Here is a 22,480-nt window from a genome sequence, read left to right as displayed (position 1 = left end):
AGGGTATGTGCTATGGTGAGTGCTGTGAAGTGTGTAAACCTGGCGATTCACAGACCTGTACCCCTGTGGATAAAAATACATTAAATGTTTATAAAAAAAAAAAAAAAGAAAGGGTGAATACCCAACTTTTGTAGCAACATGGACGGGACTGGAAGTGATTATGCTGAGTGAAATAAGTCAAGCAGAGAGAGTCAAGTATCATATGGTTTCACTTATTTGTGGAGCATAATAAATGACATGGAGGACATTGGGAAATGGGAGAGGAAAAGGAAGTTGAGGGAAATTGGAAGCGGAGGTGAACCATAAGAGACTATGGACTCTGAAAAACAACCTGAGTGTTTTGAAGGGGCGGGAGGTGGGAGGTTGGGGGAACCAGGTGGTGGGTAATAGGGAGGGCACGTATTGCATGGAGCACTGGGTGTTGTGCAAAAACAATGAATACTGTTACTCTGAAAAAATTAATTAATTAAAAAAAAGTAACTAGCTTTTCTGCCAATATTTGAAATCACAGGTTTATAGCTCATAGAGCTTGAAGTGCAATGATAAAAACAACAACATAAAAACTGCTAACATTTGCCTATGTACCAGGCACTATTCTCAGCCCTTGAAATGTATAATTTCCTTTAATCTTCACTAAAGTTCCATGAGGTATGTGGTTTTATCCCAATTTCACAAAAGAAGACAAGGAGACAGAAATGAAGCAATTTAGGTAACATGGATAGCAAATGGTAGAGCCAAGACCCAAATCCAGGAATTCTAGTCTTCAAACCCACACTCTTAACCATTGCACTGTACTGCATATATACTATATATGCCTTTTTGTTCTGGATGAGTGACTGGGACCTCAGGAAGTACAAGGGATTTGTCTAAGGTTATTAAGATAGTCAGTGGAAGATTCTGGAGTAGAAGTCAATGTTATTTCTACTTGGTCATCCTGTTCTTATAAATATTATTCTGTTACTTTGACTTTCTGTGGCACCTAAGATTCCTCAGTGCTTCTTGAATAGTCACTTATTCATTCTTTCAAGCTCTCTGTAAGGTTAAGAGGAGACACACACATTGGATTTTTCATTTCCCAGATAGGGAAACTGAGTTCCAGAATGGGTTTAATGTCATATCTGGTCTGTACTGTCTTTTATGTCTGTTGCCCATTTCCTTGTTCTTCCTCTGGCTTCAGGATTCAGCTGGGTAGATGTCTTTACAAAGATTTCTGGACTTTCTAGCCCCATGTGATATATCCAAAATGTTGGTTATTTGTTAGAGAAAAGTAAACTTGAAAGAATCCAGTGCCCAAAGCCAAGTCCTAGTTTTCAGTTGATTTTGGCTTAAAGATCATTTGGAGGTTTTCTTTTTTAAGATGCACTTGAATGGAGTAAAAGATGGAAAGTCAAATGGGAATCCTATGGTTTCAAAACTGGAAGGGACCTCCCAGCTCATATGGTCCCACACCCTTATGATAAAGAAACGGAGGCCCATAGAGGCCCAGTTACTATTCCAGGCTCTCTGAGCTCTCTTGTCATTGTTTACACCATTCCATGACTCTGAGAGAGGTCTTATCTTAACAGAAGGAGTAAGAGGGACCAGTTTCTCACAATGATGCAGATATACAGAGAATGCAAGGAGACTTTATATCTGCATAATATGGTCAATCTGAAATCCTCAGCTTGGTCATGAGGGTCTAAAAAGACCATACAGATTATACTGCCTTGGGGGTATCTCTGGTTATACATAGCCTACAAATAAATAGAAAAAAAAATGGGGTTGAGACCATTTCCGATACAGAAAAGGCATTGTAGCATAGTGGTTAAGAAAGAAGATGGCTGTTGGACCAGAATTCCTAAATTTCAAATCCTGGTTCTGTACTTACCTACTCTGTGAACTTAAGGAACAACTCAATGCTTCAGTTTCCCCTTCTATAAAATAAGGATTCCTACATAGTATTTGCTTTATATGTTCCTGAGTAGATTACATTAATTAATACCTATAAAGTACTTAGAAACTGGTACCTATCTAGTGAGCATTCAGTTACTGTTATTATTAGTCATAGATTGCTTATGTCAACGAGAAGGCCACCTCCCCATGCTGAGCCAGCATGCATGTTGTTGAATTCTTTCCAACTGGAAATACTCTTTGGACATCATAGATCGGGGAAGTAGGAAAGCTGTTTTTGTTTTGTTTTGGTTTTGGTGGATGGATGTGCCCATGCTGAATATGCTTACTCCTAGAGCCCAGACGAAACTGCTGGCTTCCCAAAGAGAAAAGTAGAGAGAGCCACAGTTTGTCTCAAGTACAATGGAGCCAATTTAATTGTGTATTATGGTGAAGGGTCTTGGCATCTACCTTCCTATCTCCTTGCCTGACCCTGGCATGATGCTGCCAAGATACCATCTCTCCCCTAGGGTTCCCAAAGTTACTGTTCTCTAAATGTTTTACTGGTTTTTTGAGTAAAAGAGATTTTGAAAAATTGGAATTCCGTATGTGCCTGCTCAGTGTGATACCTCCCAGGGCTGAGAGGGACCCTAGATCACAAGACTCCAGTTTCTCAAGTGAGTTTTCTACTTTTAACTTGTCATTTTTCCCCCATTAGGCCAGGAACCATCACTTTGCAGGCCCTTTCAGAAGCTAACAGAAGGCTATGGATGGAAGCCATGGATGGAAAAGAACCTGTAAGTTACCTCAGGATACTAGAGAAACCTCAGTACCATAGTACAGTGTGTGAGGGCCCTAAGTGGTTCACTGGGTCTAGGACAATTAAATAGTCAGATTGTCAGATTCAAAATTTTAGAGCTAGAAGGAATTGTTGACTTGACATTTCTTGTTTAAAAAAGTAAGCTATTTTGAGTTCCAGAGAGGGTGAGGGACTTTTCTGGGATTTCTCTCAGAAAAGGCATAACAGTGGGGCCTAAAATTCAGGTTTCTGAGTTTCTTGCTTCAGTGTTAGATTATGCAGCTGTGCCCACGAGATCTTTTTTTTTTTTTTTAAGATTTTATTTATTTATTTGCCAGAGAGAGAGAAAGAACACAAATAGGGGAGTGGCAGGCAGAGGTAGAGAAAGAAGCAAGTTCCCCTCTGAGTAAGGAGCCTAATGTGGGACTCGATCCCAGCACACTGGGACCATGACCTGAGCTGAAGGCAGACGCTTAACTGACTGAGCCACTCAGGTGTCCCGCCCACAAGATCTTCTTCTTAAGAAAGAAAATTAAGCCTTTTTCAGTTTATAAAACTAATATTTGTTCGTATAGAAAGATGGAAAATAATTGTCATAACTGAATAAGCATTTGTTAAGATTTTATTCAAAATGATTTTGCTGCCCCCATCTTACATTCCCGAGTCAGCTTATTCTCTTGAAGGGTACAGCTGGTGTGGAAGATGGTACTGTCATCCTATATCCCAAGATGTACCAGTCTGTTTAGAACATTGTTACATAGGAGGACAAGCAATACCTTAAAAATTTTAGTGACTATCATAGAATGACCAGTATGAGGAGTCAGAAATGAGTGAAAAGCACTTTTTCTCTTCAGTATCTTCCATGTGGGTTTCTTCTAGTGGCATATGAACTAATATTACCTTCCTAGTGTTGGAATTCCAAAAGCCTGAATTTGGATCCTAGTTGTGCTGTTCAGTGGTTGTGTGACTTCAAGCAAGTTATTCTAGCTGAGATTCAGTTTTCTTCTCTTCAGTAAAATGGGTTTAATAATCTCTGTTCCACTTAACTCACAGAGTTGCTTTGAAAAATCAAATGAATGGGAAGTCTGTCAACCATAATGTGCTGTATTAGTTTTAGGTGCTTCTAACTGGGCTGAAGAATGAGTGCAAAGCTACTGCGATTCAATAATATTTGAATATAGTCTAATATTCTTGTTATATTCAAGGAAAAAATGTGTTAAGAGGAGAAATACACCCCATGGTTTTCTTTCTGTATCTCCTCAGTGCCCTGGAGACTAAAGAGGAGTGGTCAGATCTCAGACTGCATTTATAGCAACCAAGAAGGTAGCAGGAGGGAAGTAGTACTGTGAGGACTGGCATACAGAAAGTAGTCCATGACCTGTCTCTCCTCCCTCCTTCCCAGAAACCTGGAGTTTAACTATTGCATGCCTCTGATGTTTCTCTAGGAAGATGGTAGGAGGCTCAGCAGGGCATTTTATTCTTGATTCCCTGTTTTGAATTTGTTCTCTCTTTAGGTTTTAGAGGTTGAAGGATGCAGATGGCTTTTTGTGGAGAATGACATTAGAATATGGGTTCACTAAATGTGGATCCTTAACAACTTGATTTTGATAGCATTTCTGCAAATAGCTTGTTAATAAAAGTGGCAGCTAGGGCTGGTCAGCACAGAAATCTCCCTCATTGAAATGTCCATGGGCATACACATATATGCAGATAATTTTCTTTTAAAAGTACAGATTGTTGGGGCACCTAGGTGGCTCAGTGTGTTAAGCTTCTGCCTTTGGTTCAGGTCATGACCTCAGGGTCCTTGGATTGAGCCCCACATTGCGCTCTCTGCTCAGCAGGGAGCCTGCTTCCCTTCCTCTCTCTCTGCCTGCCTCTCTGCCTACCTGTGATCTCTGTCTGTCAAGTAAATAAATAAAATCTTTAAAAAATAAATAAAATAAAAGGAGAGATTGTTAAAGCAGACTAACAAATACCATATAGAAGGCTTACTTCTGCAGTTTCACATTATTATTCTTGCTGATTTACTAAACACCCCAATTCACTAGTCTTAGATATGGTATACATGCCTTTGTTTAAAGTGTCAAAGAAGATCAGGACTTGAAGGACATCTGCTCCAATCCTCATCATTTTAGAGATACGAATCTTGAAGTATAGAGAATGAAAATGAGGTAGAGGTGGAGCCAGGACTAGACTTCATCAAGGATCTCCACCTTTGGTCTCTCATGTAGCTCTCACAGTGTGTTCTTCAACATGACTCAGACAAATCTTGATCAGTGCATGGATGTCTTTCAGCTGGACACTTGCTTTTCTACAGAGAAACACCCATTACTTAGCCTTTGGGGTAGGAGGTTGGTATTGGGAGTATTTACATTTTACCACCAATGCCCATTAGCCATGTATCCATTAGAAAACTGTTTCTTTTCTTGCATGCTGTCTTGTTCCATCAGAAAAATTCTCCAAGCTTTACATAAGTAAATTTCTTTTTTTTTTCCATTTTATTTATTTTTTCAGCGTAACAGTATTCATTCTTTTTGCACAACACCCAGTGCTCCATGCAAAACGTGCCCTCCCCATTACCCACCACCTGTTCCCCCAACCTCCCACCCCTGACCCTTCAAAACCCTCAGGTTGTTTTTCAGAGTCCATAGTCTCTTATGGTTCGCCTCCCCTCCCCAATGTCCATAGCCCGTTCCCCCTCTCCCAATCCCACCTCCCCCCAGCAACCCCCAGTTTGTTTTGTGAGATTAAGAGTCATTTATGGTTTGTCTCCCTCCCAATCCCATCTTGTTTCATTTATTCTTCTCCTATCCCCCTACCCCCCCATGTTGCTTCTCCATGTCCTCATATCAGGGAGATCATATGATAGTTGTCTTTCTCCGATTGACTTATTTCACTAAGCATGATACGCTCTAGTTCCATCCACGTCGTCGCAAATGGCAAGATTTCATTTCTTTTGATGGCTGCATAGTATTCCATTGTGTATATATACCACATCTTCTTTATCCATTCATCTGTTGATGGACATCTAGGTTCTTTCCATAGTCTGGCTATTGTAGACATTGCTGCTATAAACATTCGGGTACACGTGCCCCTTCGGATCACTATGTTTGTATCTTTAGGGTAAATACCCAGTAGTGCAATTGCTGGGTCATAGGGTAGTTCTATTTTCAACATTTTGAGGAACCTCCATGCTGTTTTCCAGAGTGGTTGGACCAGCTTGCATTCCCACCAACAGTGGAGGAGGGTTCCCCTTTCTCCACATCCTCTCCAGCATCTGTCATTTCCTGACTTGTTAATTTTAGCCATTCTGACTGGTGTGAGGTGATATCTCATTGTGGTTTTGATTTGTATTTCCCTGATGCCGAGTGACGTGGAGCACTTTTTCATGTGTCTGTTGGCCATCTGGATGTCTTCTTTGCAGAAATGTCTGTTCATGTCCTCTGCCCATTTCTTGACTGCTAGAACTTGTACAGGAATTCAGTAAAGTGTCAGGATATAAAATCAATGCACAGAAATCAGTTGCATTTCTGTACACCAACAACAAGACTGAAGAAAGAGAAATTAAGGAGTCAATCCCATTTACAATTGTACCCAAAACTATAAGATACCTAGGAATAAACCTAACCAAAGAGACATAAGTAAATTTCTAAGGTGGGTAGGCTACAACTTCAGCTGCAGTGAGCTACTTGGAATCTGCTTCAGAGATTGTTAATCCAAGTGTTTTCTGGGGACCTAGGCAAAGATTCTGTTTAGCCCAATTTTTCGTCTTTATTAAAGATTCAGAGTCACTAATGTTTTTGATGGACTACCTGGGGAAAGAGATTAGTATTATTTGCCACACTTACCTATAGTGATTGACAATAACCATGGCTTTTTCTTTCTCTTCTTTTGTAGATCTACCACAGCCCCATAACAAAGCAGGAAGAAAGTGAGTCAAATTTATGATCTATTAATATTACAAACTGCTCACTGTCCTAATCACAGTTAATATTCTGTAATATTGACGCAAATGTGTTTGTTGATGACTCTGTGTGGAATAAAATTCATACCATTTTTTAATATTTCTACTTAGTGAAATAAGGAAGTCACTTTATCTTAGCTTATGGTATAGGTAGTAATAGTAATATAGAGAAGAACGTTATATCTTTCTTTTTCTAAACACATGATAGAAATTATGTGCATTTCTACCCTAACATTTCATGTTTGATGTTGCTCATGCCTAAAATAAACATAATGCAGAGATCAGTAACAGTGTTTTGTGTTAGAAGAGAAAAACTCTTTTTCAGTGGAAAAAATATTTCTATTTAAGGGTATTAGAGATGAAAAACCATACCCCTTAGTCTCTCACTGCAGTCTCCTAGCATGATCAATAAATGTTTGGTAGGTAAAGCTTGTTATAGCAGGATCTAACTCTGTTTTCCTTTGTTTCAAACAGTGGAACTGAATGAAGTGGGGTTCAAGTTTGTTAGGAAGTGCATCAATGTCATTGAGACCAAAGGTAAGACATGAATCAGAGTATTGGTGGTGTTTGAGTTTGGTCACTCTGAATTTATTCTAGGGCAATTTCTTTAAATTAGCAATGATGTTATTTATTGGTCAGGACTCATTTTAGCAATAAAGACTAATTATAAACCTGGAACACTAGACATAAGTTTCTAAAATTCCAGTAAATTTCAAGCCAGTGGTATCCAAGCACATTGGGATAATTTGTGGTTTCCTGCATTTAAAGAGAAAGAGCTTAATTAATCAAATGGTGCAAAGTTCTAAGTTATACAAGGTAATTATGTCCTAGAGATATGATGTACACCATAAAGCTGTAGTTAACAATACTGTATTGCAGACTTTAAAATGTGCTAAGACGGTAGATCTTATGCTAAGAGCTCTTATCACAAAAAAATAATGAATAAGGAGGGCTGCAGGAAAGTTTTAGAGGTGATGGGTAGATTGTAGTGATGGTTTCACTTATCTCCAAACCCACCAAGTTGTGTATATTAAATATGTACAGCCTCTTGTATTTCAAAAAAATAAATAAAGAGAAAGAGCTTCCAACATCTTATAAGATATTCTAAAATACTACTGAGCACTCCTCAAGTAATGTTATTACCATTCCATCACAAATAAATAAGAGTTCAATTTCTACCACAATACATATCAGTTTAGGGGTGCCGGGGTGGCTCAGTGGGTTAAAGCCTCTGCCTTCGGCTCAGGTCATGATCTCAGGGTTCTGGGATTGAGCCCCACAACAGGCTCTCTGCTCAGCAGAGAACCTGCTTCCCCCTCTCTCTCAGGCTGCCTCTCTGCCTACTTGTGATCTCTCTCTCTTTCAAATAAATAAAATCTTTAAAAAACTCTAACTCTCTAGTCTCTCTCTGAGAACTGTTAGAATGTAGGCAGGTAGTATATGAGCCAAGACTCTCTGTTTCACATATGCCATAGTCCATCCCTTTCTTCCTTATATCACTGCTCACGGGCAACTTGGAGATTGCTATTTCCTCCTTTTTCAATTAAAACCCTAGCGCCCTTCCAAGATGGTGGCACTTTTCCCAGCTACCCACTGCTACTCACCTAAGCATATTTTTCTTTTTACTATAGAGTATATTCTCGTCTGCTCGTATTAATGAAATTTTGGTATAATCCAAATGAAAGTATAGAGAGAATAATTTGGAGAGAGATTTCAAAACTGTTCCCTTATTGCAGGGGAAGGCTGGAGAGCTTGGAGAGGGTAGGGAGACACTTTTCTGTTTGAACTGACTAGGATGTAAGTACCTACTTTCTCTACCCTGAGGGAAATGAAAGCTCTAACTGTGGAAACAAAACTGACCTCAGTTTCTTTCCCTAGGGATCAAGACAGAGGGATTGTACCGTACCGTGGGCAGCAACATTCAGGTTCAGAAGCTGCTGAATGCCTTTTTTGGTAACAATTTTAATTTCATAATTCTTATTGGAAATTGTGTATTAAAAATAAATGTGACTAAAAGAGAAAGGAGACATTGCTAAAAAAAGGTTGTAGAATGTTTAAGAAATATTTTTAAAGGAAAAATATACACATATCTGCCTACCCTGGCTCAGAGACAATCTTGCATTGAAACAACTAGCGTTTCTCCTTCTCCACATCATATTGACACCTGAGAACCTTTGCAGTCTGGCTTCTACCTCAACCTCTCCACTGGAACTACTTTTGCCAGGCTTAGAAGGTATCACAGCAGATATTCACAGAAGACAGTTCTCACAGTCTGTCTTGCTTAAAGTTTTGAAGGTATTCACAGTGGACAGTTTTCACAGTCTATCTGGCTTGATCTCCTTGTTGACTACTCCCTCCGTTTTGAAACTTTCTCCCTATGTGACTTCTGTGATTCAACATCTTGTGATTTTTCTAAAATCTTGTGTTAAAACTTTCAAGTGACTCTTTTCAGGCCCTTTTTCTTCTCATCTTTTAAATCTTGGCTGAGTATTTTCCAGCATTCCCTCTTTGCCACCCTTTGTTTCTTCCTCTACATGTATTCCTAATGAAAAAATATTAACCTGGTTATGCATGACATTTTTTCACTTTTTACATGTCTCGTAATTTTTAAAGTTTTTATTTAAATTATGTAAATTCCAGTTCATTAACATACAGTGTGAGAGTAGTTTCACATGTATAATATAGTGATTCAATGCTTCCATACAACACCAATTGCTCATCAAATGCAATGTTTAATCCCCATCACCTATTTAACCTATCCCTACCCAACTTTCCTCTGATAGCTATCACTTTGTTCTGTACAGTTAAGAGTCTATTCTTGGTTTACCTCTCTCTTTTTCCCCCCATGCTCACTTGTTTGGCTTCTTAAATTCCAAAAATGAGTGAAGTCATATGGTGTTTGTCTTTCTCCGACTGACTTATTTGGCTTAGCATAGTACTCTCTAGCTCCAACCATGCCATTACAAATGGGAAGATTTCATTCCTTTTGATGGCTAAGTACTATTCCATTATGTGTATACCACATCTTCTTTATCCATTCATCAGTTGATGGACATTTGGGCTCTTTCCATATTTTGGCGTATATTCAAGTGCTGCTATAAACACTGCAGTGCATTTATCCTTTGAATTAGTGTTTTTATATTCTTTGGTGAATACCCAGTAGCACAATTCCTAGATCATAGGGTAGTTCTATTTTGAACTTTTTGAGGAACCTCCATATGGTTTTCCAGAGTGGTTGCACCACTTTGCCTTCCCACCAACACTGTAAGAGGGTTCCCCATTTCCACATCCTCGTCAACACCTGTTGTTTCTTGTGTTGTTAATTTTGCCATTCCAACTAGTGTGAAGTGGTATCTCATAATAGTTCTGATTTGTATTTCCCTGAGGATGAGTGATATTGAGCATTTTTTCATGTGTCTTTTGGCCATCTATTTGTCTTCCTGGGGAAAAAAAAATGCCTAGCCATGTGTTCCCATTTTTTTAAGTGATTATTTGTTTTTTGGGTGTTCAGTTTTATAAGTTCTTTATAAATTTTGGATACTAACCCTTTATCAATGTGTCATTTGCAAATATCTTCTCCCATTCCATAGGCTGTCTGTTAGTTTTATTGATCGTTTCCTTTGCTGTGCAGAAGCTTTTTATTTCGATGAAGTCCCAGTAGTTTATTTTTGCTTTTAATCTTTTGCATGTAGATTACCAGTTTTCCCAAAATCATTTTTTGAAGACAGTCTTTTTTCCATTGATATTCTTTACTGATTTATTGAAGATTAACTAACCATACAATTGTGGGTACATTTCTAAGTTTTCCATTCTGTTCCATTGATCTATGTGTCCATTTTTGTGCCAGTACCATGCTGTCTTGATCACTACAGCTTTGTAATAGAATATGAAGTCCAGAATTGTGATAACTTCAGCTTTGCTTTTCTTTTTCAAGATTGCTTTGGCTATTTGGAGTCATTTGTGGTCGCATACAAATTTTAAGATTGTTTGTTCTAGCTGTATGAAAAATGATGTTGGTAATTTGGTAGGGGCTGCTTTGGGTACTATAGACATTTTCATAATATTTCTTCTTCCAATCCATGAGCATAGGAACTTTTTCCATTTCTTTGTGTCATCTGCAATTTCTTTCATCAATATTTTATAGTTTTCAGAGTACACATCATTGACCTTTTCAGTTAGGCTTATTCCTAGGTATGTTATGCTTTTTGGTAGAATTGTAAATGGAATCGATTCCTTGATTTCTCTTCCTGCTGCTTCCTTATAGGTGTATAGAAATACAGCAGATTTCTCTACATTGGTTTTGTATCCTGCAACTTTACTGAATTCATTTATTGTTTTTAGCAAGTTTTTTGGTGTTGTCTTTCAGGGTTTCTAAATATAGCATCATGTCATTGGCAGGTAGTGAACATTTGACTTCTTCCTTGACAATTTGGATGCTTTTTTATTTTTTTATTTTTTTTTAAAGATTTATTTATTTGACAGATAGAGGTTACAAGTAGGCAGAGAGGCAGGCAGAGAGAGAGAGAGGAGGAAGCAGGCTCCCAGCCAAGCAGAGAGCCCGATGTGGGGCTCGATCCCAGGACCCTGGGATCATGACCTGAGCCGAAGGCAGAGGACCCAACCCGCTGAGCCACCCAGGCGCCCCTGCTTTTTTATTTTTTTCTTGTTGTCTGATTGCTGTGACTAAGTTTCCCAGTACTATGTTAAGTGTCAGTGGTGAGAGTGGGCATCCCCTATTGTTCCTCACTGTAGAAGAAAAGCTCTCAGGTTTTCCTTACTGAGAATTATATTAGCTGTGGGTTTCTCATATATGGCCTTTACATTGCTTAGGTATTTCCTTTAATGCTACCTTTTTTAGGATTGTTATCATTAGTAGATATTGTACTTTGTCAAACGCATTTTCTGTATCTACTGAAAGGATCATATGGTTCTTATCCTTTCTCTTATTAATCTGGTCTGTCACATTGATTGATCTGCAAATTTTGAAGCACTTGCAGCTCAGGAATAAATTCCACTTGATCATGCCAAATGGTTCTTTTAATGTACTGTTAAGGATTCAATTTGCTAGTACCTTGTTGAGAATTTTTACATCCATGTTCATCAAGGATACTTACCTGTAGTTTTCTTTTTAAGTGGAATCTTTATGTGCTTTTGATATCAGGAAAATGCTGGTCTCAAGGATGAGTTTGGAAGTCTTTTTTCCTCTTCTAGTTTTTGGAATAGTTTGAGAAGAATAGATATTAACTCTTCTTTAAATGTTTTGTGGAATTTCCTTGTGAAGCTATCTGGCCCTGGACTTCTGTTTGTTGGGAGATTTTTTTATTACTGATTCAATTTTTTTTATTTTTTAATTTGTTTAGTTGTTTATTTACACCATAACAGTGTTCATTGTTTTGGCATCACACCCAGTGCTCCATGTAGTATGTGCCCTCCCTATTACCCACCACCTGGTTCCTCAACCTCCCCCTCAAATCCCTCTGGTTGTTTTTCAGAGTCCATAGTCTCTCATGGTTCATCTCCCTTTTCAGTTTCCCTCAACTCCCTCTCCTCTCCATCTCCCCATGTCCTCCATGTTATTTGTTATGCTCCACAAATAAGTGAGACCATATGAAACTTGACTCTCTCTGCTTGACTTATTTCGCTCAGCATAATCTCTTCCAGTCCCGTCCATGTTGCTACAAAAGTTGGGTATTCATCCTTTCTGATGGAGGCATAATACTCCATTGTGTATATGGACCACATCTTCCTTATCCATTCATCCGTTGAAGGGCATCTTGGTTCTTTCCACAGTGTGGCGACTGTAGCCATTGCTGCAATAAACATTGGGGTACAGATGGCCCTTCTTTTCACTACATCTGTATCTTTGGGGTAAATACCCAGCAGTGCAATTGCAGGGTCATAGGGAAGCTCTATTCTTAATTTCTTCAGGAATCTACACACTGTTCTCCAAAGTGGCTGCACTAACTTTCATTCCCACCAACAGTGTAAGAGGGTTCCCCATTCTCCACATCCTCTCCAACACACGTTGTTTCCTGTCTTGCTAATTTTGGCCATTCTAACGGGTGTCAGGTGGTATCTCAATGTAGTTTTAATTTGAATCTCCCTGATGGCTAGTGATGATGAACATTTTTTCATGTGTCTGATAGCCATTTGTATGTCTTCGTTGAAGAAGTGTCTTTTCACATCTTCTGCCCATTTTTTGATATGATTATCTGTTTTGTGTGTGTTGAGTTTGAGAAGTTCTTTATAGATCCTGGATATCAACCTTTTGTCTGTACTGTCATTTGCAAATATCTTCTCCCATTCCGTGGGTTGCCTCTTTGTTTTGTTGACTGTTTCCTTTGCTGTGCAGAAGCTTTTGATCTTGAGGAAGTCCCAAAAGTTCATTTTTGCTTTTGTTTCCTTGGCCTTTGGAGACATATCTTGAAAGAAGTTGCTGTGGCTGATATCAAAGAGATTACTGCCTATGTTCTCCTCTAGGATTCTGATAGATTCCTGTCTCACATTGAGGTCTTTTATCCATTTCGAGTTTATCTTTGTGTATGGTGTAACAGAATGGTCGAGTTTCATTCTTCTACATATCGCTGTCCAGTTTTCCCAGCACCATTTATTGAAGAGACTGTCTTTTTTCCATTGAGTATTTTTTCCTGTTTTGTCGAAGATTATTTGACCATAGAGTTGAGGGTCCATATCTGGGCTCTCCACTCTGTTCCACTGGTCTATGTGTCTGTTTTTATGCCAGTACCATGCTGTCTTGGTGATCACAGCTTTGTAGTAAAGCTTGAAATCGGGTGACGTGATGCTGCCAGTTTTGTTTTTGTTTTTCAACATTTCCTTAGCAATTCGGAGTCTCTTCTGATTCCATACAAATTTTAGGATTATTTGCTCCAGCTCTTTGAAAAATATCGGTGGAATTTTGATCGGAATGGCATTAAAAGTATAGATTGCTCTAGACAGTATAGACATTTTAACAATGTTTATTCTTCCAATCCAGGAGCATGGAACAGTCTTCCATCTTTTTGTGTCTTCTTCAATTTCTTTCATGAGTGTTCTGTAGTTCCTCGAGTACAGGTCCTTTACCTTTTTGGTTAGGTTTATTCCCAGGTATCTTACGGTTCTTGGTGCTATAGTATATGGAATCGATTCTCTAATTTCCCTTTCTTTATTTTCATCCTTAGTGTATAAGAAAGCCACTGATTTCTGTACATTGACTTTGTATCCTGCCACGTTACTGAATTGCTGTATGAGTTCTAGTAGTTTGGGGGTGGAGTCTTTGGGGTTTTCCATATAAAGAATCATGTCATCTGCGAAGAGAGAGAGTTTGACTTCTTCGTTGCCAATTTGGATACCTTTTATTTCTCTTTGTTGTCTGATTGCCATTGCTAGGATTTCTAATACTATGTTGAACAAGAGTGGTGAGAGTGGGCATCCTTGTCGTGTTCCTGATCTCAACGGGAAGGCTGCAAGCTTTTTCCCATTGAGGATGATATTTGCTGTGGGTTTTTCATAGATAGATTTTATGAAGTTCAGGAATGTTCCCTCCATCCCTATACTTTGAAGCGTTTTGATCAGGAACGGATGCTGGATTTTGTCAAATGCTTTTTCTGCATCAAGTGAGAGGACCATGTGGTTATTCTCTCTTCTCTTATTGATTTGTTCTATCACATTGATTGATTTGCGAATGTTGAACCAACGTTGCAACCCAGGGATGAATCCCACCTGGTCATGGTGGATAATCTTTTTAATGTGCTGCTGGATCCTGTTTGCTAGGATCTTGTTGAGAATCTTTGCATCCATATTCATCAGTGATATTGGTCTGAAATTCTCCTTTTTGGAAAGGTCTTTGCCTGGTTTGGGGATCAGGGTAATGCTGGCTTCATAAAAAGAGTCTGGTAGTTTTCCTTCTGCTTCAATTTTTTGGAACAGCTTCAGGAGAATTGGTGTTATTTCTTCTTTGAAAGTTTGGTAGAATTCCCCAGGGAATCTGTCAGGTCCTGGGCTCTTGATTTTTGGGAGGTTTTTGATCACTGCTTCAATCTCATTACTAGATATCGGTCTATTCAGGTTGTCTATTTCTTCCTGGTTCAATTTTGGGAGTTTGTAGTTTTCCAGGAATGCATCAATTTCATCTAGGTTGCTTAGCTTATTGGCATATAACTGTTGGTAATAATTTCTGATCATTGTTTCTATTTCCTTGATGTTAGTTGTGATCTCTCCCTTTTCATTCATAATTGTATTAATTTGGGCTTTCTCTCTTTTCTTTTGGATTAGTGTGGCCAATGCTTTATCGATCTTATTGATTCTTTCAAAAAACCAGGTTCTAGTTTCATTGCTATGTTCTACTGTATCTCTCATTTCTACCTCATTGATCTCTGCTCTAATCTTGATTATTTCCCTTCTTGCATGTGGAGTTGGTTTGATTTGTTGTTGATTCTCCAGTTCTTTAAGGTGTAGAGACAGCTGGTGTATTCTGGATTTTTCAATTTTTTGAGGGAGGCTTGGATGGCTATGTATTTCCCTCTTAGAACCTCCTTTGCTGTATCCCATAGGTTTTGGACCGAAGTGCCTTCATTCTCATTGGTTTCCATGAATTGTTTAAGTTCATCTTTGATCTCCTGGTTGATCCAAGCATTCTTAAGCAAGGTGGTCTTTAGCTTCCAGGTGTTTGAGTTCCTTCTGAACTTTTCCTTGTGATTGAGTTCCAGTTTCAAAGCATTGTGATCTGAGAATATGCAGGGAATAATGTCAGTCTTTTGGTATCGGTTGAGTCCTGCTTTGTGACCGAGTATGTGGTCTATTCTGGAGAAGGTTCCATGTGCACTTGAGAAGAATGAGTATTCTGTTGTTTTAGGGTGGAATGTTCTGTATATGTCTATGAGGTCCATCTGGTCCAATGTTTCACTCAATGCTCTTATTTCTTTATTAATTTTCTGCTTCGATGATCTGTCTGTTTCTGAGAGAGGCGTATTAAGATCTCCTACTATTATTGTATTCATATCAATATGACTCTTTATCTTGATTAATAGTTTTCTTATGTAATTGGGTGCTCCCATATTGGGGGCATAGATATTCACAATTGTTAGATCATCTTGGCGGATAGTCCCTTTAAGAATTATGTAGGATCCTTCTGTATCTCTGACTACAGTCTTTAGTTTAAAATCTAATTTATCTGATATGAGAATTGCTACCCTGGCCTTCTTTTGAGGCCCATTGGCATGAAAGATGCTTCTCCATCCCTTCACTTTCAGTCTGGATGTATCCTTGGGTTCAAAATGGGTCTCTTGTAGACAACATATGGATGGGTCCTGTCGTTTTATCCAATCTGCAACCCTGTGTCGTTTTATGGGCGCATTTAGGCCATTCACATTGAGAGTGATTATTGAAAGATAGGTTTTTATTGACTTTGTGTTGCCCTTGAAGTCTTTCTGTCTGTAGATTGTTTCTATATTTCTGTTCAATGATATTCTTAGGATATTTTCTCTTTTATAGGACCCCCCCTTAATATTTCCTGCAGTGTCGGCTTGGTGTTTGCATAGTCTTTTAAGCCTTGCCGGTCTTGGAAACTCTTTATCTCTCCATCCATTTTAAATGTCAGTCTTGCTGGATAGAGTATTCTTGGTTGCATGTTCTTCTCATTTAGTACGCTGAATATATTTTGCCAGCCCTTCCTGGCTTGCCAGGACTCTGTGGATAGGTCTGACATTATTCTAATGGGCTTTCCTCTGTATGTAAGGAGCTTTTTTGTCCTAGCTGCTTTTAAGAGGGTCTCTCTTGAAACATAATTCCTCATTCTAACTATAAGGTGTCATGAGGACTTTCGAGAATCTAAAATCTTGGGAGGAAATCTCTCTGCCTCTAGTACATGAATGTTGTTTCCATTCGTGAGATTGGGAAAATTTTCATAGACAACTTCTTCCACTATATCTTCTAGACTTCTTTCTTTTTCCTCCCCTTCAGGGATTCCAATAATTCTGACGTTGGAACGTTTCATGGCATCACTTATTTCCCTGATTCTGTTTTCGTGGCTTCTGAGCTGTTTGTTCCAGGCTTCCTCCTGATCATTTCTCTCTATCTGTTTGTCCTCCAGATCACTAATTCTATCTTCTGTCTCACTTACCCTAGCTTTTAGAGAATTTAGATTAGATTGGAACTCATTGAGAACATTTTGAACATCATCCCTGGTGGCTTTCAGTTCTGCCCTAACATTGTGAACATCATCCCTGGTGGCTTTCAGTTCTTCCCTAATCAATTCTGTTTGGTCATCCATGGCTTTCTCCAACCTAGCTATTGCCTAGATAATTGTTAGTCTGAATTCCTTTTCTGACATATTGTCTATGTCGATAGCCATTAGCTCTGCTGCAGAAGGCCCATCCTCTGTATTTTTCTTCTGTTGGGTATTCCTCCTCCTAGTCATTTTGGAAAGAGATGACTAAACAGATGCAGCTGGACTTATCGATTGTGGTGCCGTCAATGTGCACCCTGGAACGCTTCTGTGCAATCAGGATTCCTCACCCAAATGAGAGAAAAAAGAAAAGAAAAAGAAATAGAGAAGAAAAAAGAAACAAAAAGGGAAAAGAAAAAAGGACAAAAAGAGAGAGAGAGAGAGAGAGATAGGAAAAAAAGGGAAGTTAAAAGAGAAGGCTCAGCCCAAATGGGCCACAAGGTAAGATTTATGAAGTATACAAACAAAAACAGACAAACAAAAAGACTGATAAAAGTATATGACAAGAGAAAAAAATGTATATATAAGCAAAAAAAAGGGAAGAACCTCATCAGAAAGAACCCCAAGTATAAGCTTTATATATTATCAGGACAAACACAAATTCACAGAAACACTGACAGAAGGAAAAATTGGGAGAGTGGTTGTAAATTCTCAGTGTGGGTGAGGAAAGTTATTTTGATTATTCCTGAAGGTATCTTGATGTTTTTGTTAAGGGACTCAACTTTCCTAAGTTACAGGGGGATTAGAAACTGGTTTGCCTATAGGGGTAGCATTGATTGGGGAAAGGGGATTACCTTGAAGTTTAACTCTATATGTATAGTAGAAAATAAAAATTAAAAAAGAATAAACTAGACTAAAGTAAGTTAAAATGAAAAAAGAATTAAGAAAATAGAAAAGCAAAAGAAAAACACGGGTGTATGTATCAAAAAGTTCAGGTTAGAAGGTTATTAACGAATTTGATGTACTGGACATCTCAGTGTGGTGGTAAATAGGTTAAAATATTATCTATATGTATAAAAAAAAAGAACCAGAATATTGGTAAAGAGTTGAAAATAAAAGTTGTATTTATGAAGTAGTGGTGGTTGTTCTCTTGTAGTCTTTTTTTTTTTTTTCTTCTTCCTTCCTGGTTTTTTTTCTGGGGGAGGGGCCTGCCACGTGGGTTTTCAGAGAATGATGTTCCCTGAGTTAGGTCCTCCCGCTTCCCTCAAGGGGATGAGCTCTGAGGAAATTGTTTTTTTCAGCCTTTTGTTCTCTGGGGGTTTTTATGTTCTTTCATCTGCTTTCTCTCGCCTTGACAGCTTTTGATGGTTTTTGGAGAGCAAACTGCACCCCGACCTCCCTCTCAGCGAGAAGCCTCAGAATGTTTTGCAAAAGCTGCTGGCAGAGTTGGTTCTGAGTCACTGTCCCTGGGGATGCAGGAGCTCCTCCTTGTACCCAAAACCAGGGCAGCGGTGGCTGTCTAGGCAGCTCCAGACCGCCAGAGAGGTTCGGAGCAGAGATCGCACACTGAGGTTTTCCTGCTGTCCTGGGCTGGGAATGTCTGGTTTTTCCAGATGCCAGAGCTCCAGGCTAGCACCTATGAGCACCTATCCCAAGGGAGGGTGTGGGACGCGCACGTTTCATGATTGCCGTCTGGCCAGGCTCCCAGCCCCTGACGGGAGCCAGACCCCACTCGTTCTCGGGTGCGCTGGCGTTCAGGGGCACTGGCGGCTCAGGGACGGAGACCTGATTTCTCCACCGCACTCTGGCTCAGCGCCAGGGGAAGCTGTCCTGGGCCCGGGGACTTAGGTCCCTGACCCTAACCGCCCAGGTTCCCACTATTACCCCCTGCGATCCTTTGCTCTTTGTTTTTTGAGTGCTTTCAACCAGACTCCAAGTTAATGCTGGTCCCCAGATGCAGAGCACTCTCGTGTTGGGGTATTACTTTCCAATGGGTCACCTCTGGTGGCTCCCTCCCCCTTTTGTTTATCTTCGATATCAGTCCGATGCTCCCAGTCTCCTTTACCTGCCACTGGCGTCTTCTGCTCCAGTAGAGATCCAGACGTGTATAATTCTGATCTCAGGCTGATTTCATGGGTGGTCGGTGTTCTTTGGTAGGTAATCAGCTCACTTTAGGGTACAGGTTGAAAGGGTGCCTCCTCCTACTTCCCCGCCATCTTGACTCCACTGATTCAATTTTTTAGTGGTTTTCAGTCTGTTCAAGTTTTCTATTTCTTCCTGTTTCAGTTCTGGTCATTTATATGTTTCTGGAAATTTATCTACTTCTTCAAGGTTGTCCAATTTGTTGGCATATTTTTTTTCATAATATTCTCATAATTATTTTTCTGTGATATTGGTTGTTATTTCTTCTTTCTCATTTGTGATTTTATTTATTTTGGTCATTTTTCTCTTCTTTTTAAAAAGCCTGGCTAGTTTATCAATTTCATTATATTTTTTCAAAGAACCAGCCACTGGTTTCATTTTTCTGTTCTATTGGTTTCTTTTGTTTCTGCATCATTTCTTCTGCTCTAATCTTTATTTCCCTTCTTCTACTGGCTTTAGGCTTCATTTATGCCTCTTTTTCTAGCTCCTTTAGGTGCAAGGTTAGTTTGTGTATTTGAGATTTCTCTTGCTTCTTGAAGTAGGTCTACATTGGTATATACTGCCCTCTTAAGAGTATGTCTAGCCATTTTGATAAGATTCTGAAAATCATGGGTATTACATGTCTGTTTTGTTGTTTTCTATTAAAGACTATTGAAATTTGTTTTTTAGGTAGTTATTTGTAGATCAGCCATCCATTTGATGCTTCTTTTTAAGCTTGTCAGTACAAATATAAGGTATCTTTTACTGGCTAAGTTAGCCCTACTACTGGAATCTGTCTTCTTTTGTCTCTTCATTCTTATTGTTTGGAACTTACACATCTGCCAGCTCTGCATCACTTCTTGGAATTGTTCAGCTTAAAATTCCTTGATATGTCATTGGCTAACCTCATAGACTTTTTTTTTAAAGATTATTTATTTATTTGAGAGAGAGAGAGAGAGAGAGAGAGAGAGCGTGCACGTGTGCACAAGCCAGGGGAGCAAAGAGAGGCAGAGGGAGAGGGAATTAATCTCAAGCACACTCCATACTGAGTGCAAAGCCCAATGCAGGGCTTGATCCCATGACCCTGAGATCATGACCTGAGTCAAAATGAAGAGCTGGATTCTCAACTGACTGAATCACCTAGGTGCCCCTAGCCTCATAGGGTTTTATCTTGGCCACTCATAGCTTAGTATTCAATGGACAGACTCAAGGAGACCCACAGAATTTTTTTTTGTTCTTTCTCTATACAGCTCCCTCTTTTCTGGTATAATGCCCTGCAATGCCACAGCCTCTCTGAACTCCAGTCTTTTTCTCTTCCACCTGAGCAAGACTTCTATGCTCAGCTTTGAGTTCTTATTCTTTATGCTACTATTCAGAAAGTGCTTTTAGGTAGCAAGGTGTGACAATGGTAGGACTTATTTTTATTTGTTTCCCCTTTTTTCAGAGACATAGTCCTATGCTGTCCATTATTCAGTGACTACAAATGCTCTTTCTTACTTACATTTTGTCCAGTGTTCTTATTGTCACAACAGGAGAGCAAGTCTAGTGCTAGTTACTCCAACATGGCCTGGCATAAAGTCCCTCTGCAGGCTTTTACTAGCACTTCTATGCTGACAGCACCCAGAAATCTCTAGTCTAGACATCATCTCCTGAGTTCTAAACTCAGTGTCTCCAGGTTCTCACTGAACCTGTGCTTACTAAACATATTTAGGTCCTGGCACTTTGGAATGATCATATCTGTATGGAATAGTCTGTTAAATGAACAATACTGATCATGGCAGAGGTGTTAATGTCCAAAGGCTGAAGGAATCAGAATTGGAATTGTCTTTGTCGTAGACTCTCTCTGTATATACATGTTTCACAGATACATATATTTGACATGTCCAGAACTAAACTTAATTTTTTTTATCTTTCTGAAAACTTTCTCTTCTTCCTTTTGTGAATGGTACTGAACTATCTGATAATCTCAGTTTTCATAAAGCGTCAGAAAACAAACTGATTGTGGAGAGCTGCAGTTTGAATAAAGCACATATCTTTGGTCTCTTCTGTGATGCATAGCTTAATTTTCATAACCCTGTAGGCCTGACAACCTAACCCTGTTAGTACTTGAGGATGTTACAACATGTAGTAATAGCAGGGAATAGAGATTTTGTATTATAGAGTACATTATTATTGCCTCAGCATTGCTTGCTTTTATCACTTTATATTCTTGACTTAAAAATTCACATTGTCCTATTCCTGGCCTTTTACAGCACATTTTATAAGCTATAGGATACATTTTTATTTGGGAAAGGGCTTAGAGCATGGCCCAGAATATTTAGTTTCTGAAAAATTATTGAACTCAGATTAACTGTTTAGAATTCTCTGTCTAGTATCACTACATTCTTCTACCTAATAAATAATAAGCTGAAACATGTGCCATGCTCGGCATCCTACTGATTCTCTTACAGGCTTCAATAAGATTAAAATGGTACCCTCAAATCATACATGGCAATATGATTTGATTCACATATCCTAGAAAGTGGCAGGTTGGCATATTGCATCTATTCAACATCCAGCTCCAAATATTACTTACATGAATACCTGAAAAATAGCCCAAGAATTTCTGGATATAAATATTTATACATACAAAATAAAACAGTGTCAGTTTTACATATTTCTGCATAAAAGTGGTAATCCCTGATTCTTTCCTCAATTCTAATTCTAGATTTGGTGATCCTTATTCATTTAGCAAATAATTTGAATATCTACTAAGGGTTAGGCATTTTGCTCAAGGGTATAGATTAGAGTGAACATACCACTTGCATTTCCTACCTTTGTGGAGTTTACATTCTATAGGAAAGACTGACTTTCTGCTAACTTACAATTTATCTTTGTGTGGAGTGATCTCCCTTCTAAGCTTCTTTTATATTATATCTTCTGGGGATTCTCACTGGGATCCTCAAAGTTGTCTTGCTTCTTTTCACCCTTCCCTGATCTATTCCCACACCACTAGGGGCTGGCTGCCTTGGCTTCATATAGACTCATCATGATTTATTCTGGGTGGAAAAACATTCCTCTCCTTTTACTAGCACAGTATGTTTTCCTCTCTTTTTTCCTTAAGTATTGTGCTCTATGCCCATCAAAAGTACACTTCCAGTTGTGTTTTTTACTTAAACAACCTTTAGACTACTTTCTTTATAGTGTTTCCTACAACACATGACTGTGGGCTTTTTTCTGTTTACTAAAGACTTCCATTCTTTCCCCACCTGAAAATCTGTCTTGTTGGCAAATAAAATGCAACACGGACTGCAAACTCAGTGGGAGGGGGAAACACATCCACAATAAATAATTATTTTTCATTTGGTCCACCATTGGGTTAGTCACATTTTCCCCCACCCAAGATTGTTGCATTATGCTTTATGTTAACATATCCTACAAACTGAAGGGAAGCATCTTCACTCACGCTGAATCCATCATAAACCTCTCAAGTCACAGAGGAGCTAATATGATTACCTCAGAAACAGCTTGGTACTGCATCTAAGTGTTCTGCTTCTCCACCTCTTATCAGGTCATCGTCATCTTA

At 39.0% G+C, this 22,480-nt stretch overlaps 1 protein-coding gene across 5 annotated transcripts in view; it reads left to right on the top strand.

Annotated features, from left to right (window-relative positions):
- Window positions 1-22,480, top strand: part of OPHN1 (oligophrenin 1) — a 612,383-nt gene that overhangs the window by 358,398 nt on the left and 231,505 nt on the right. For all 5 annotated transcript variants that reach the window (XM_045995231.1, XM_045995230.1, XM_045995233.1 and 2 more), the window contains exons 12-15: window positions 2,588-2,666; window positions 6,566-6,599; window positions 7,107-7,169; window positions 8,511-8,585. In XM_045995231.1, the coding sequence (XP_045851187.1) occupies window positions 2,588-2,666; window positions 6,566-6,599; window positions 7,107-7,169; window positions 8,511-8,585 (251 nt within the window). The remainder of the gene's footprint in view (window positions 1-2,587; window positions 2,667-6,565; window positions 6,600-7,106; window positions 7,170-8,510; window positions 8,586-22,480) is intronic.

This window comes from Meles meles, chromosome X (assembly GCF_922984935.1).
Source record: "Meles meles chromosome X, mMelMel3.1 paternal haplotype, whole genome shotgun sequence".
Taxonomy (NCBI): domain Eukaryota; kingdom Metazoa; phylum Chordata; class Mammalia; order Carnivora; family Mustelidae; genus Meles; species Meles meles.
This window is presented reverse-complemented; position numbering and strand designations above follow the sequence as displayed.